Here is an 11,243-nt window from a genome sequence, read left to right on the forward strand (position 1 = left end):
GATCCAGTCTTACCAATTTATCTTCATAAACACAACCTTTTAAAGGTGCCCTTGTCTGTTTCACTCTGTCCACTGGCCTTGCTTATAAGGCTCACAAGGGGACCACTTGCCCCAGTTACAGCTTCCTATCCCCTCCATATTCTGTCCCCTCACTCACCTTGCTTTTCAATGCATATCATAGAGCCCATCCTCTCCCAGTCTTTGGTCTCTTGTTCAGAGCTGAACAGCTTTCCTCAGCCCAGAACACTTAAAACAAGCACATCCACTCTTCTTATACCCTCAGTCTTGCGACACGCTCATCCTCCTGAAAACCCTTAAAGTCTCCTTAGTATCCTTCAGCTCCTTCCACACAGCTTCTTCCACTAGAACATCCAGAACATATTTGCTGGGACCAAGCTAACTGAAGTGCCCCCTCATGCCCCCACAGGGTCTGCTCCAGGACAGAGACTTCTGCAAGGCAATGTACAGATTAGTCCAGACCTCCTAATCTCTGAGCAGTTTATTCCTTTGCTTTCTTATGGTGCCTTCGAGTTCAAAAGCCTTTTTAAAACAAACAAAACTTTACACAAAAGAACCAAACTACGTATACGATGGCACAAGGCTGTCAGCACAATATTCACGTTAATTGAGGTACCGATATCTTTAATCATCATGACTCATGAAATCTCACAACACAAGCCACAAACTCTTAAATGCAATTAACTGTAAGTGAAATTGTTTCTACCAAGTTTGAATCCTTCCTACTGAGCGCACATCAGCCAGCTCTGACCCCACGCTATGCAGCTATACCCTTCCTAGCTCATATGTTGAGAATTGCCATCTACATTCCCAAGATCTGTTTTGAGAGACGCTGATACCTCCGATGGATCCATGTGAAAAGAGGGATATGCTCTCCGACACAAAGCTCTGAAGTTATAGGTATAGCTATAGGTTCACAACTCTCTGATTTTATTAAGGTAAAACCAAAACAAGCCTACGCTTTGATTCTGACTAGTCAGCAATAACCCCACAGGTACTTTCCCCCTCACAGTGTCTGGAGAATAAGGAGATGCTTGTGAAGGTGTGTTAGGAAACGGACCTGGAAACTCCCTGAGAAAAGCACCTCAGCTTCCCAAGGAATCTCACCATATACCCCACCCTCCCCTTAACTACGGCTAGCTCACCTCATCAGTAATGTAGTAGGAGCTTCTTGCCACATGGGCTCATCACCTCTACATATCAACAGCCTCTCCTTACCTAAGAGATGCTGGGTTTCTAATCCTCAGCTGTCCTACTTGCTGACACGAACAGACCTTGTCTTCCAGCTGTGGCTAAAATGTTTCCCTTTCTGGCACTTTGGATGTAATTGTTTTCTCTTCTGGTGCAGCACGAAGATTAATTCAATGTCCCCTCATCTGACTCTTATCTCTCTTCTGCTGCGCACACACTTGGCCCTCCAGACACATGACTAGGGTTCAAGCTATGTTCTTAACCATGTGCTCATGTGCTACTACTTTGTTCTCAGGAACTGTTTCTATCTCCTGTACACATTGCCTCATCTTACGCACATGAGCTAATGTGGACTTTTACATTTGCAGTACATATCTAGAACTAATGCCAAAACACACTGTATCAAACCATGCAAAAGGGAGCACACATTACCATCTGTAAAATAAATGCAAAATAAACAACAAAAAAACAGTAAAAACACAGTAAGAGGGGAGCAGCTGCAGCGTTTATTTGACAATCACATGCAGTGCTACATGATTCATTCTCCCATACTTGTTCAGCTCCCTTCCTCTCTAAATACTGCTGAGCAGCTTGTTGCCATCACATCCAAGAGCGAGTCCTTTTATTTAAAATGGCCAGTGTAAGTTTCCAGGCCAGGGACTGGTCACTCAGGGGAAACCAAGGGAAGAAACATCAGGCTCTGTCACCTAATTTGCATCCTCTGCAGTCTGAGGATGGAAGCAGTTCACATCTGTCCACATGGCAGGGAAAACTCTGGAGTCTTGGTGCTCTTGTTCCAGCACAGTGCTTTCCACTACAGAATGTTCTTTGCAATGGCATTCAGGGTCCTCACTTTAGCCACATCTGCAACTTTCACAGAGTACTCAGGGGCAGAGAATGACGCTCCCATGGCAACATTTGGATTTCTGTATAGAAAATGACTGGTTAATTTCTGCAGGTGACACAAAAGGATAGAAGACATTAATGAAAACCCACCTTTCCCCCCCCAGTGTTAGCAGTAGTCAGAATACCTGAAGGTGCCACCCAGACCAAAGGTGAGGCAGAAACAGAACAAAGAACAGTCCAGAGGACAGACAAAAACAGCATCTAAAGAAACCCAGTGCAGCCCTGTGGTCTTCATCACTGTTCGTAGAAGCACATCCCACAGACCTCCCAAAACCCACATTCATCAGTGCTACAGGTCAAAGGCAACTACATCAGAACACGCCCTCCCAAGTGTCACCAGAGTGCACTCACAAGCCCTAGGGCAACAGTAGCAAAGGAAATGCCCCAAGGACCTGGTTGTGCATGGAGCTCGTGACGAGATGATGAGCACCACTGGATTTGCACACTGCAGAATACACAGCCAAGCAACACAATCCCAACCACAACAGTGTCATTAGCACTCAGAAAGTTGTTGGAAAATTACATCTCTTCCACACACTTACTTTTTTATTAGTCCTGATTTCCCCCAGTACAATTTTGCTAAGAAATAATCAGTTACCTGAACTTCATCCCTGAGTCCCGGGCTGAGCGAGCAGAGCAGTGAAACTCAGAAGCAGAAGAGCCTTCCAGAATCCTTTGCAGGTTACGCTCTGTGATGCCACCCCCTGGTGGGAAAAACCCTTGCTATGTCACATCCAGCACAGAAAGGACTATCACATACCCAACATCATCCCTGAGGTCTATCCCCTAACAGACCAGCACCCCCTACACAGAAGAGGAGAGAGCCCTTGGGACAAGAGACTCTGGCACTTGAAGAGACAGGAGAAGACTTGATTCATGTTCTCCCACAGATTTATAACTGTCCCCCAAATCCTCCAGTGAGCAGCACCTGCAGGGTTCTGCAGCCTTTACTCACACCAGGGCAAAGGCACCTCCCTCCTAGGGATGCGGCTCAGAAAAGCCAATCAGACAGTGTACCCCAGGGCAAGAGGAGCCAGAGACAAGTAAACCTGTTATAGACAAGAAAAAACGTTACCTGGCACTACGACAATTCTGCCCTTCGCCTGAAAGAAAAACAACTTGTTAATGATATTGTCACAGCACTAAGTCCTCACGTGCCATTATGGGGCACAAAGAAAACTTATGTATTGCATCCTTTAAAGTCATGGTGGCTTACAGTTCTTGCATTCTCACTTCAGGGTTCTAGCCCACAGGAACTTAAAAAAACAGATTAAGGACAACCCAGAGGTGGGGGAAAGCGTTTGCAGACAGCAGCTTCCCCACAGAAATGAGAGTTATCACAAAGAATCTACCGCCAAGCAAAGCCCAGGAAGTGGTCACAGTAATAAAGAGGCAGGTAGGGAGCACTTACCTGCTCTGCAAGTTTCTTAATCAAGGATAATCCTTCCAATGCTGAGCTATCGCAGCCACTGGTCAATACCCGCTCAAACCCCAGAGAAATCAGAGTCTCCAGTGCCACCTGAGGGTCGTGCACCATATCGAAGGCTGAAAGACCAATGGAACAGTACAGAAATCACTCAATGCTGCTCAAGCCCTGTCAGCATCCCAGCCCAGGAAAGAAATGGGAAAATCCCTTCTCTCAGCAGCAGCACCCCGCTATATCATCACCCTCACAATAACAGCAGGGCTGCAGCACTCAGCTCTCTGGACACTTCCACCCCATACTGGGCAGTGACACTGCTACCAAGCTTGGACCCCCTTGACTTTAGCCCTGATGGGCAAAGAGCACAGCCACAGCTCATGCGCAGTAGACACAGCTTTTTCCCCTCCAAAGAAAAAGCACTATAGATTAAGTCCAGCAATCTCCCAGCACCCAAATCTCTGTCAGTGGGGCAGAAGTTGGTCCCTGCCAGGGCCACCAAACTCTGTGACTCACCTCGGTGAAATGTGACTGGCAAGGGCCGGCAAACAGCTGTAATAAGAAAACATATGGTCAGCCTGGACTGTTACAGAGAGTCCCTTGGGTTAGAACCAGAAAAGCACATAAGGTTTCCTTCACTAGCTAACATTTTTGTACTAGATCAGCCCACTGCAAAATTCACCAGCAGTGCTCTACGCTGGCAATTTACAAGCCAGTTCATTTTCTACAAGAAGAAATGTAACTATTTAATAATAATAATAATAATAATAATAATAATCTAACTAATGCGCTGACAATACTGATTGCAGGACAACGCCGGATAAAAAGAGCAAGAACCCAAACAAGACCCGCAGACCAAAGAACCCAACGCAGTGCATTCTATGGAGGCAGAACAGCACCAAGCTACCGTCCCCGGTCACAGCAAAGACACCACACGGTGCTTAGAGCAACATTTACAAGCAGGGATGCTCTCACCCAGCAACGCCGTGCACAGCTCCGTATCGATGCGCCCATCCTCAGTGAGGGCCCCGAAGACCAGCCCATCCGCACCGTGCAGCTTGGCCAGGCGGATGTCGGCCTTCATGACCTCCACCTCTCGGTCCGAATAGAGGAAATCTCCGCCTCGAGGCCGAATCATGACGAACACCGGGACCCGCACGCACTGCTTCACCACCTGCAGGAGCCCTGGGGGGCGAGAGAGGGGATGAGTGGGAAAGGACGGTCTGACAGGGGGAGCGGCTGGAGGAACGGAGGGCCGCGGGGCCGCGCGACTCACCCATGCTGGGGGTGGTTCCTCCCTCCACCAGGCCCGCGCACAGCTCGATCCGGCCGGCACCTGCGGAGAGCCGGTCACAGCTGGCCTCAGCCCTCACCCCGCTCCCACCAACCAGACCGGGCCACGGGCCTCACCTCCGCGCTCCGCGTTGACGGCAGACTCCACCGAATCCACGCACACCTCCATAAGGAAGCCATCGTCCATGCCTAGGAAGGAACGACGCGGTCGATGCTCCTCGGCCCATGGCGGCCCCCAGGTGCCTCACAGCCTCCCGTCGAGCTTCCCGCTCGCTTCCGCCTCAGGCCCCGCCCTCCCGCACTCAACATCCGGCCTCGCCCCCTCGCGGCCCGGAGCCCGCGCCCTCCGTCACCGGCACGGGCCGCGAGGGGGCGAGGCCGACGCGCTCAGTCCGGGCCAAGCCCCGCCCCCCTCCGCCTTAGCCCCGCCCCCGTCCCGGCCCGGCGCCCCGCCCCCGTCTCTCACGCGCCTTCACCTGCGCTGGCGGCGCGCGGGGGTCGCTGCTGGCTCTGGGTCACGTGGCACGTAATTGTCATGGTGACGCCTAGGGGTGACCGGAAGCGCTCGCCCCGCTTCCGCCACGCGGCCGCCACTTCCGGGCTCGCTCGGGATGCTGCGGGTGCCGTGCGGTGGGTGCGGGCGGTTCCTCCGTCCCGGCCGCTCGCTCGTCTCGCTCCGTCAGCCTCCGCGCCGCGGTCTCCCGCAGCAGCCCACTCCCGCCGTCCCTCCCGCTGTCGGGCGATGGCTGCTCGCCTGCAGCGGCGCCGTAGCGGGTGCTGTAGTGCTGGGCGGTGTCACCAGGTGAGAGCGGGGGCCTCGGCTGGGCGCGGGGCTGTCGGTCCGTATGGTTTGGGCCGTCGGTCCTCCGTAAGCTCCTGTTTGTAGCTCTCAGAGGCCGGCACCTCTGTGCTTGGGAGTGAGCTGCGCTGCTTCTGTCTGCCCGCAGGCTGACGGAGTCCGGCCTGTCCATGGTGGACTGGCACCTGGTGAAGGAGATGAAACCCCCCAGGACACAACAGGAGTGGGAAGCAGAGTTCCAGAAGTACCAGCAGTTCCCAGAGTTCAAAATGTGAGCATGCAGGGCTGGGGCAGTGGGCTGGTCCTGCAAACAGGCAGCGCAGGGATCTCATGCAAGTGGAAACGTTCCTTAACACCGTGATTGAGGCACACAGCACATCTGGTAGCGGCTGCAGGCAGTTCCCCTCCTGTCCCTCATCCCTCACCTTGGGAAGCATGAAGCAGGACAGTGGCACTGCCTTAAATCCCTCTTTGTTTTTACACCCTCCGCAGCCTGAATCGTGACATGACTCTGACAGAGTTCAAGTTCATTTGGTACATGGAGTACTCGCATCGCATGTGGGGCCGTGTTGTGGGCTTGGCCTACATCCTTCCTGCTGCCTACTTCTGGAGGAAGGGCTGGCTCAGCCGCCCCATGAAGGGCCGTGTGCTCGCACTCTGTGGGCTCGTGTGCTTCCAGGTGAGAGCTGTGCAGCTGCAGGGAATAGCTGCGGTGTGTTCTGTATCTCCTGATAGAGAAATCTGTGACAGTTTGGGTGGGATGCGACAGTGCTGGTTGGAGATAGAAGAAACAAATTGTTTTGACTTTAATATTTCTCTGATTTTAGCAGTTGTTGCTGCTCTGTCTATGCTGAGGCAGAAGTGAAAGGCTGCCCTGGCCCCCCTTACTGATGAGTTGGCTCTCACCCTCTCCTCTCCTGTTGTTATGTCAGGGGCTACTGGGATGGTACATGGTGAAGAGTGGACTGGAAGAGAAGCCAGACTCCTATGATATCCCTCGGGTCAGCCAGTACCGCCTTGCAGCACACCTTGGCTCTGCGCTGGTTCTTTATTCTGCCAGTCTGTGGATGGGGCTGTCTTTGCTGCTTCCACGACACCAGGTACAAAGCGATGTGCGAGGAGTCAGGGCACAGCAGAGTGTTGTGGGGATAAAGGAATTGTGTGGAGGATAACGCTTACTTCCATTTTATCCTATTTCTGACTGTGATTTAATACCATTAGAAGTTTATAGAAACTTCTGATTTAACTTCTTCTGAACTGTTGTATTCTGCAGCAGTTATGAGGTGTTTGATTTGACTCTGTTGTTCCACTCAACAATTATTAGTCTCAAGAGTTCATGCAAGCTCATGCAGGAGTCTGCATGTTGCGTTCAATGATTTGTGCAAGTAACTGCCCAGCAGCCACTTCAGTTTCTGCACAGAGCTGGACTCGATTACCTGTGAAATACTTGGCGTGCATATATAATGAAAGCTTGTTGCAAACAACACTGGAATTTTTTACTGCAATTCATTTTTTGTTTTACAGTTGCATGAGACACGTCAGCTGCTTCAGCTGAGACACTTTGCCCATGGAGCAACAGCTCTCATTTTTCTTACGGCTCTTTCAGGTAATACTGTCTAATATCACTGTCCTGTCTTGTGCCTAATTTCTATCTGTGTTGTGTTTTTTCTCGTCTGATGGGAAGTGTGAAAAACCCTATCATGTTTTCTGTGACTACTTTGTTCTTTTCAGAGAGCTTGCACTTGATAACTTCTCTTACTGGCCTCTTTTGAGCAGGTGGAGTTGTGCTGAACAGCATGCGTGCTGTTGTGAGATCTCTATATATGTTTGCAAAAGAAATCTGGGATCAAGCTGAGTTCTTGAGTCAGAGCTGTGCAGCCCGGGATGCCCCCTGAACCCAGTTCATTAGTCTCGTTCTCTGCTCTGGAATTGTAGGTGCCTTTGTGGCAGGTCTGGATGCTGGCCTTGTGTACAATTCCTTCCCCAAAATGGGGGAACGCTGGATCCCGGATGATCTTCTCGCCTTCTCCCCAACCCTGAGAAATATCTTTGAGAATCCTACAACTGTACAATTTGATCACAGGATCTTGGTAAGTGCTGTCTTCCTGCTATGTTTAAGCCTCCTCCTGGTTGCCTCCTACAGCCAAGCTGTCATCTTAAGGCTGTGGCTCTGTCAGCATGAATGATATACAGGGTGTACAAGGTCCTGAGAGCTTTGTTACAGATTCGTTTCTGAAGAAAGAGAAAGGTTAGCACTCATTTCTATTTGTTTTGTTTGTTTTTAATGTGGTCTTCTTCCTTAAGGGTGTCTTCCTCCTTTCCAGGTTACAGACGTCATTTCTTTGTGTCTCGTTTTCCACATGCTACAGATCAGGGCAGTCCTTGCAATGGAAATGTCTGAGGATGTTGCCTGAAATAAAACTTGGAAGCAGACACCACTCAACAGTCAGATTTCCTTTAGAATTTAAGTTCCTACACACCATTAGTGCCCTGTGAAAGAAATGGCAGCTAGTCAGAGCAATTTAGACATTAAACAGCACTGCTGCACTTTGGGCCGCGCAGTAGATTGATAAGATTAAACAGAAAGATAAAGAATTTTGGTAGGGGAATTGTGAGGTGATCCGTGCACTGAGATGATGCTGGTGAGCTATAGCTGGGTAGTGAAAAGGAGATCAGCCCCCAGCTGACTGCTTCCACCTTTAACTGTTGTGGTCACAGGTGAGAAGGGGGCAGAAATAACTCCCCTCAAACAGAATAAATAAGGAAAAGCTATTGGGAAAGTAAGGCATTCATTCAGAAAACGGAACTGTCTGCAACTTTCCTTCTATTTGTAGGGCTGTTAACTGGGTGAAGCATGGAATCTGCAGCGTGTGATGGTGGCTATTAACATGTTTCTAAAGATAAATAAGTTCTGTGAGCAATGTTTTATCGCATGGAAGGTGCAAAGATATCTGGCCCGTTTCCTTTCAGCTTCTCAGGAAGGGTGGTTGTTTCTCCATCCCATTACAGTCTCTTTTCCTTTAGGGAACTGCCTCAGTCACAGCTGTCACAGCACTGTACCTCTTCTCACGGAAGATCTCCCTCCCTCACAGGACCAGGATGGCAGTGACATCCTTACTGGCAGTGGCTTGGATGCAGGTACTGTCCCTCTTTGTCCCGTTCTGTTCAGCTTTTTCCTAGCCCTTCACATCCACAAGACAAGAGCTGGAAGGCCGCCCTGACGTTGAAGCAGTGCATGATCTGTGCTCCCTGTGGCTGGAGTCTTCCTGTATGGCACTCGCAGACCCAGCGTGCAGTCAGTGGTGCAGCCACAGCCGTGCTGAGCGTGCTTCCTTCCCGCAGGTGGGCCTGGGCATCAGCACGCTGCTGCTCTACGTCCCCACTCCGCTGGCTGCCACGCACCAGTCGGGCTCCCTGGCGCTGCTCAGCGTGGCCCTGTGGCTCATGAGCGAGCTGCGGCGCATCCCCAAGTGACCCACGGGGCTCAGCTGCTCGACCTCCCGGTGGCGGTGGGGACGGTGCGCGGTGTGTTCCGGCTGTGTAACATAAAGGAGTTTTCGGAGCTGCCGGTGTCCGCGTACTTGCTGGCTGACGTGCGGGGCGGCCGGGCTCGGGCGGTCGCTACCTCTTGTTGCCGCGCTGCGGCGCCCCCTGTCGGTCAGGTGGTCTAAGCGCCTCTCCGCCAATGGGAGGTGGCAGAGAGGCGTGCGCACCGCGCTCTCTACGCGGATTGGTCGCCGCCCGCGGCAGTGGGCGGGACGATAGCCTGAGCGGAGGGAACCGGTGAGCGGCGGCGGGAGCGGCCATGACGGCGCACAGCTTTGCGCTGCCCCTCGTCCTCTTCTCGGCCTTCTGGGGCCTGGTGGGCATCGCCGGCCCCTGGTTCGTGCCCAAGGGGCCCAACCGCGGGTGAGTACGGCCGGCCGGGCCGGAGGGGGGGGGGGGGGGAGGGAAGGACCGTGTCAAAGCATTCCCTCGTGACGGTGCCTCCCTCCCCCCGCTCCGCAGGGTGATCATCACGATGCTGGTCACCACGGCCGTGTGCTGCTACCTCTTGTGAGTACCCGGCCCTGCCCCCATCCCGCCCCCCGTGCGGCCTCCCTGGGCCTGCTGACCGCTGCCGGCTTCCAGCGAGCGGGTGGGCCCCGGCCGCGGCCTTCCGAGTGCTCCACCTCGGGGCAGACGTCGGGCCCCGGGCGTCGCTAAACCCTTCCCGTGCTGCCGGGGCTCACGCTCGCGTCCCTTACAGCTGGCTCATCGCTATCCTGGCCCAGGCCAACCCCCTTTTCGGGCCGCAGCTGAAGAACGAGACCATCTGGTACGTGCGCTTCCTCTGGGAGTGACCCCCGACTGCAGCCATAGAGACCCGCCATCATCGTGAGTGGGCAGAGCTGGGGTGGGAGCTGCTTTGCCTCCAGCAGTCACGGCTATGGAGCACTGAGCCCAGTGTGGGGCTGCAGGTGCAGCTCTGCGCTAACATCCCCTTTCTCCTTCTTTCTGCTCTTACTGTTCTAGCATCTTCCCTCCCATGCCAGGCAGCTCCCAGAGGTGCTGGGTCAGGGGCTGGAACCACTGCCTCAGTGCACTTCAGGCACTGCAGCCCAGCACTGGCTGGGCCCCTGCTGTTGGCAAGTAGCATCCCTGCTGCAGCGTGGGCCCCGTGGTGTCCTGCATGTGTCCAGTCCCTGCTTGGCTGTGGGTTTTCCTTTTTCTAGGCTCTAGCTGTGGCTGGAAGAAGGAAAGACTGAGCCTGCTGGAGGAGGCAAACTGCCATGGATGTGAGGGAAGTGCTGGGGTCTTGGGCAGGGGCTCCTGGTCAGCACTGTGCTCAGTCTGGGGGCTGTGTCATCTCCCACCTCTGCAGTGAGGGTGCTGCAATAGTATGTAGGTACCACCATTCCTCTCATGTCTACATTCCAAGAACGAAATACTGAGTTGTCTTAGGTCAGCCCCTTATTTATCAGATAATTTATTGGCATTATTTATTTATTTGTATTTGTCTGTGTTTGCTGGACTTGTGTTGTGGAAATAAATTTTTTTTTTCTAGTAAGTGATGCTGGAAGCAGAGTCACTTGCTGCTTGGAAGCTGAGGAAATCTGAGCTTCATGTTGGTTTTTTTTCTTTTCCCACCTTTACTTCTAACCCTGTTCCTGCAGTGAGGATAAGACTGATCAGCAGCTCTTAGAGGTTGGCAGTGTGTGTGCAGGGCAGGCTTTACCTTGGATACCACCTGTGCAGCACTTTGGAGTCAGGGTCACAGATAAGCAGCAGCGTGTCCCAGAGGGAGGCTGATAGGCAGCTGTGCCCTGAGCTGCACTGAGCCATCCCCATGGCTGTGCAGGAGCTGTAGGAGCTTGCAGGCCTGTTGCCTTCTGCCCTGTTCTAGCAGTCTCTTAAAGCTGGGATGTGAATAAGTATTAAAAAATAAAAAAATAGGGAGCAACACATTCTGGAGCCTTGTAGGAACAGCTCAGCTGTTTTTTCTTGGGAAGAAAGAGGCAGGCAGCAAGTTGTTGGCTGTAGGGATCAGCAGTTCAGGAGTGGTCACTTTTCCTTGCTGCCACAGGCTCAGGTACTGAGCTCAGTTGTGCAGAAAGCAGCATCTGGCAAGAAAGC

The 11,243-nt window shown here is 52.5% G+C and overlaps 3 protein-coding genes across 5 annotated transcripts; 2 read left to right on the top strand and 1 right to left on the bottom strand.

The window, feature by feature from the left end:
- Positions 1–490: 490 nt before the first annotated feature.
- Positions 491–5,482, bottom strand: CUTC (cutC copper transporter). 2 transcript variants are annotated; one of them, XM_072340096.1, is made up of 9 exons: positions 5,305–5,482; positions 4,946–5,017; positions 4,812–4,871; positions 4,511–4,720; positions 4,052–4,087; positions 3,527–3,660; positions 3,191–3,218; positions 2,714–2,819; positions 491–2,135 (listed from the first exon to the last, which is right to left on the bottom strand). In XM_072340096.1, exons 1-9 carry the CDS (start codon positions 5,363–5,365, stop codon positions 2,024–2,026), a joined length of 819 nt encoding a protein of 272 aa, XP_072196197.1. In that variant the 5' UTR covers positions 5,366–5,482; the 3' UTR covers positions 491–2,023. The 2 variants fall into 2 exon arrangements, with proteins under 2 accessions (XP_072196197.1, XP_072196196.1); XM_072340095.1 differs by having other exon boundaries at positions 4,511–4,871; positions 5,305–5,393.
- Positions 5,364–9,235, top strand: COX15 (cytochrome c oxidase assembly homolog COX15). 2 transcript variants are annotated; one of them, XM_072340093.1, is made up of 8 exons: positions 5,440–5,630; positions 5,776–5,898; positions 6,120–6,306; positions 6,560–6,727; positions 7,152–7,233; positions 7,563–7,717; positions 8,652–8,765; positions 8,970–9,234. In XM_072340093.1, exons 1-8 carry the CDS (start codon positions 5,440–5,442, stop codon positions 9,099–9,101), a joined length of 1,152 nt encoding a protein of 383 aa, XP_072196194.1. In that variant the 3' UTR covers positions 9,102–9,234. The 2 variants fall into 2 exon arrangements, with proteins under 2 accessions (XP_072196195.1, XP_072196194.1); XM_072340094.1 differs by lacking the exon at positions 6,120–6,306 and having other exon boundaries at positions 5,364–5,630; positions 8,970–9,235.
- Positions 9,236–9,355: 120 nt separating this feature from the next.
- Positions 9,356–10,727, top strand: ATP6V0E2 (ATPase H+ transporting V0 subunit e2). The gene is made up of 4 exons (XM_072340097.1): positions 9,356–9,536; positions 9,636–9,683; positions 9,877–10,004; positions 10,143–10,727. The coding sequence occupies exons 1-3, from the start codon at positions 9,433–9,435 to the stop codon at positions 9,968–9,970; spliced, it is 246 nt and encodes an 81-aa protein (XP_072196198.1). The 5' UTR covers positions 9,356–9,432; the 3' UTR covers positions 9,971–10,004; positions 10,143–10,727.
- The last annotated feature ends 516 nt before the right edge of the window (positions 10,728–11,243 follow it).

This window comes from Excalfactoria chinensis, chromosome 6 (genome assembly GCF_039878825.1).
Source record: "Excalfactoria chinensis isolate bCotChi1 chromosome 6, bCotChi1.hap2, whole genome shotgun sequence".
Taxonomy (NCBI): Eukaryota; Metazoa; Chordata; class Aves; order Galliformes; family Phasianidae; genus Excalfactoria; species Excalfactoria chinensis.

Excerpts from the sequence above, each read along its gene's own strand:
- CUTC (XM_072340095.1), bottom strand. The coding sequence starts at position 5,008 with ATGGCTTCCTTATGGAGGTGTGCGTGGATTCGGTGGAGTCTGCCGTCA. Across the intron at positions 4,872-4,945 it reads CGTCAACGCGGAGCGCGGAG|GTGCCGGCCGGATCGAGCTG; the intron begins GTGAGGCCCGTG and ends GGCTCTCCGCAG. Across the intron at positions 3,661-4,051 it reads GCCAGTCACATTTCACCGAG|CCTTCGATATGGTGCACGAC; the intron begins GTGAGTCACAGA and ends TTGGTCTTTCAG.
- COX15 (XM_072340093.1), top strand. The coding sequence starts at position 5,440 with ATGCTGCGGGTGCCGTGCGGTGGGTGCGGGCGGTTCCTCCGTCCCGGC. Across the intron at positions 5,899-6,119 it reads CAGTTCCCAGAGTTCAAAAT|CCTGAATCGTGACATGACTC; the intron begins GTGAGCATGCAG and ends CACCCTCCGCAG. Across the intron at positions 8,766-8,969 it reads TGGCAGTGGCTTGGATGCAG|GTGGGCCTGGGCATCAGCAC; the intron begins GTACTGTCCCTC and ends TCCTTCCCGCAG.
- ATP6V0E2 (XM_072340097.1), top strand. The coding sequence starts at position 9,433 with ATGACGGCGCACAGCTTTGCGCTGCCCCTCGTCCTCTTCTCGGCCTTC. Across the intron at positions 9,537-9,635 it reads CCCAAGGGGCCCAACCGCGG|GGTGATCATCACGATGCTGG; the intron begins GTGAGTACGGCC and ends CCCGCTCCGCAG. Across the intron at positions 9,684-9,876 it reads GCCGTGTGCTGCTACCTCTT|CTGGCTCATCGCTATCCTGG; the intron begins GTGAGTACCCGG and ends CGTCCCTTACAG.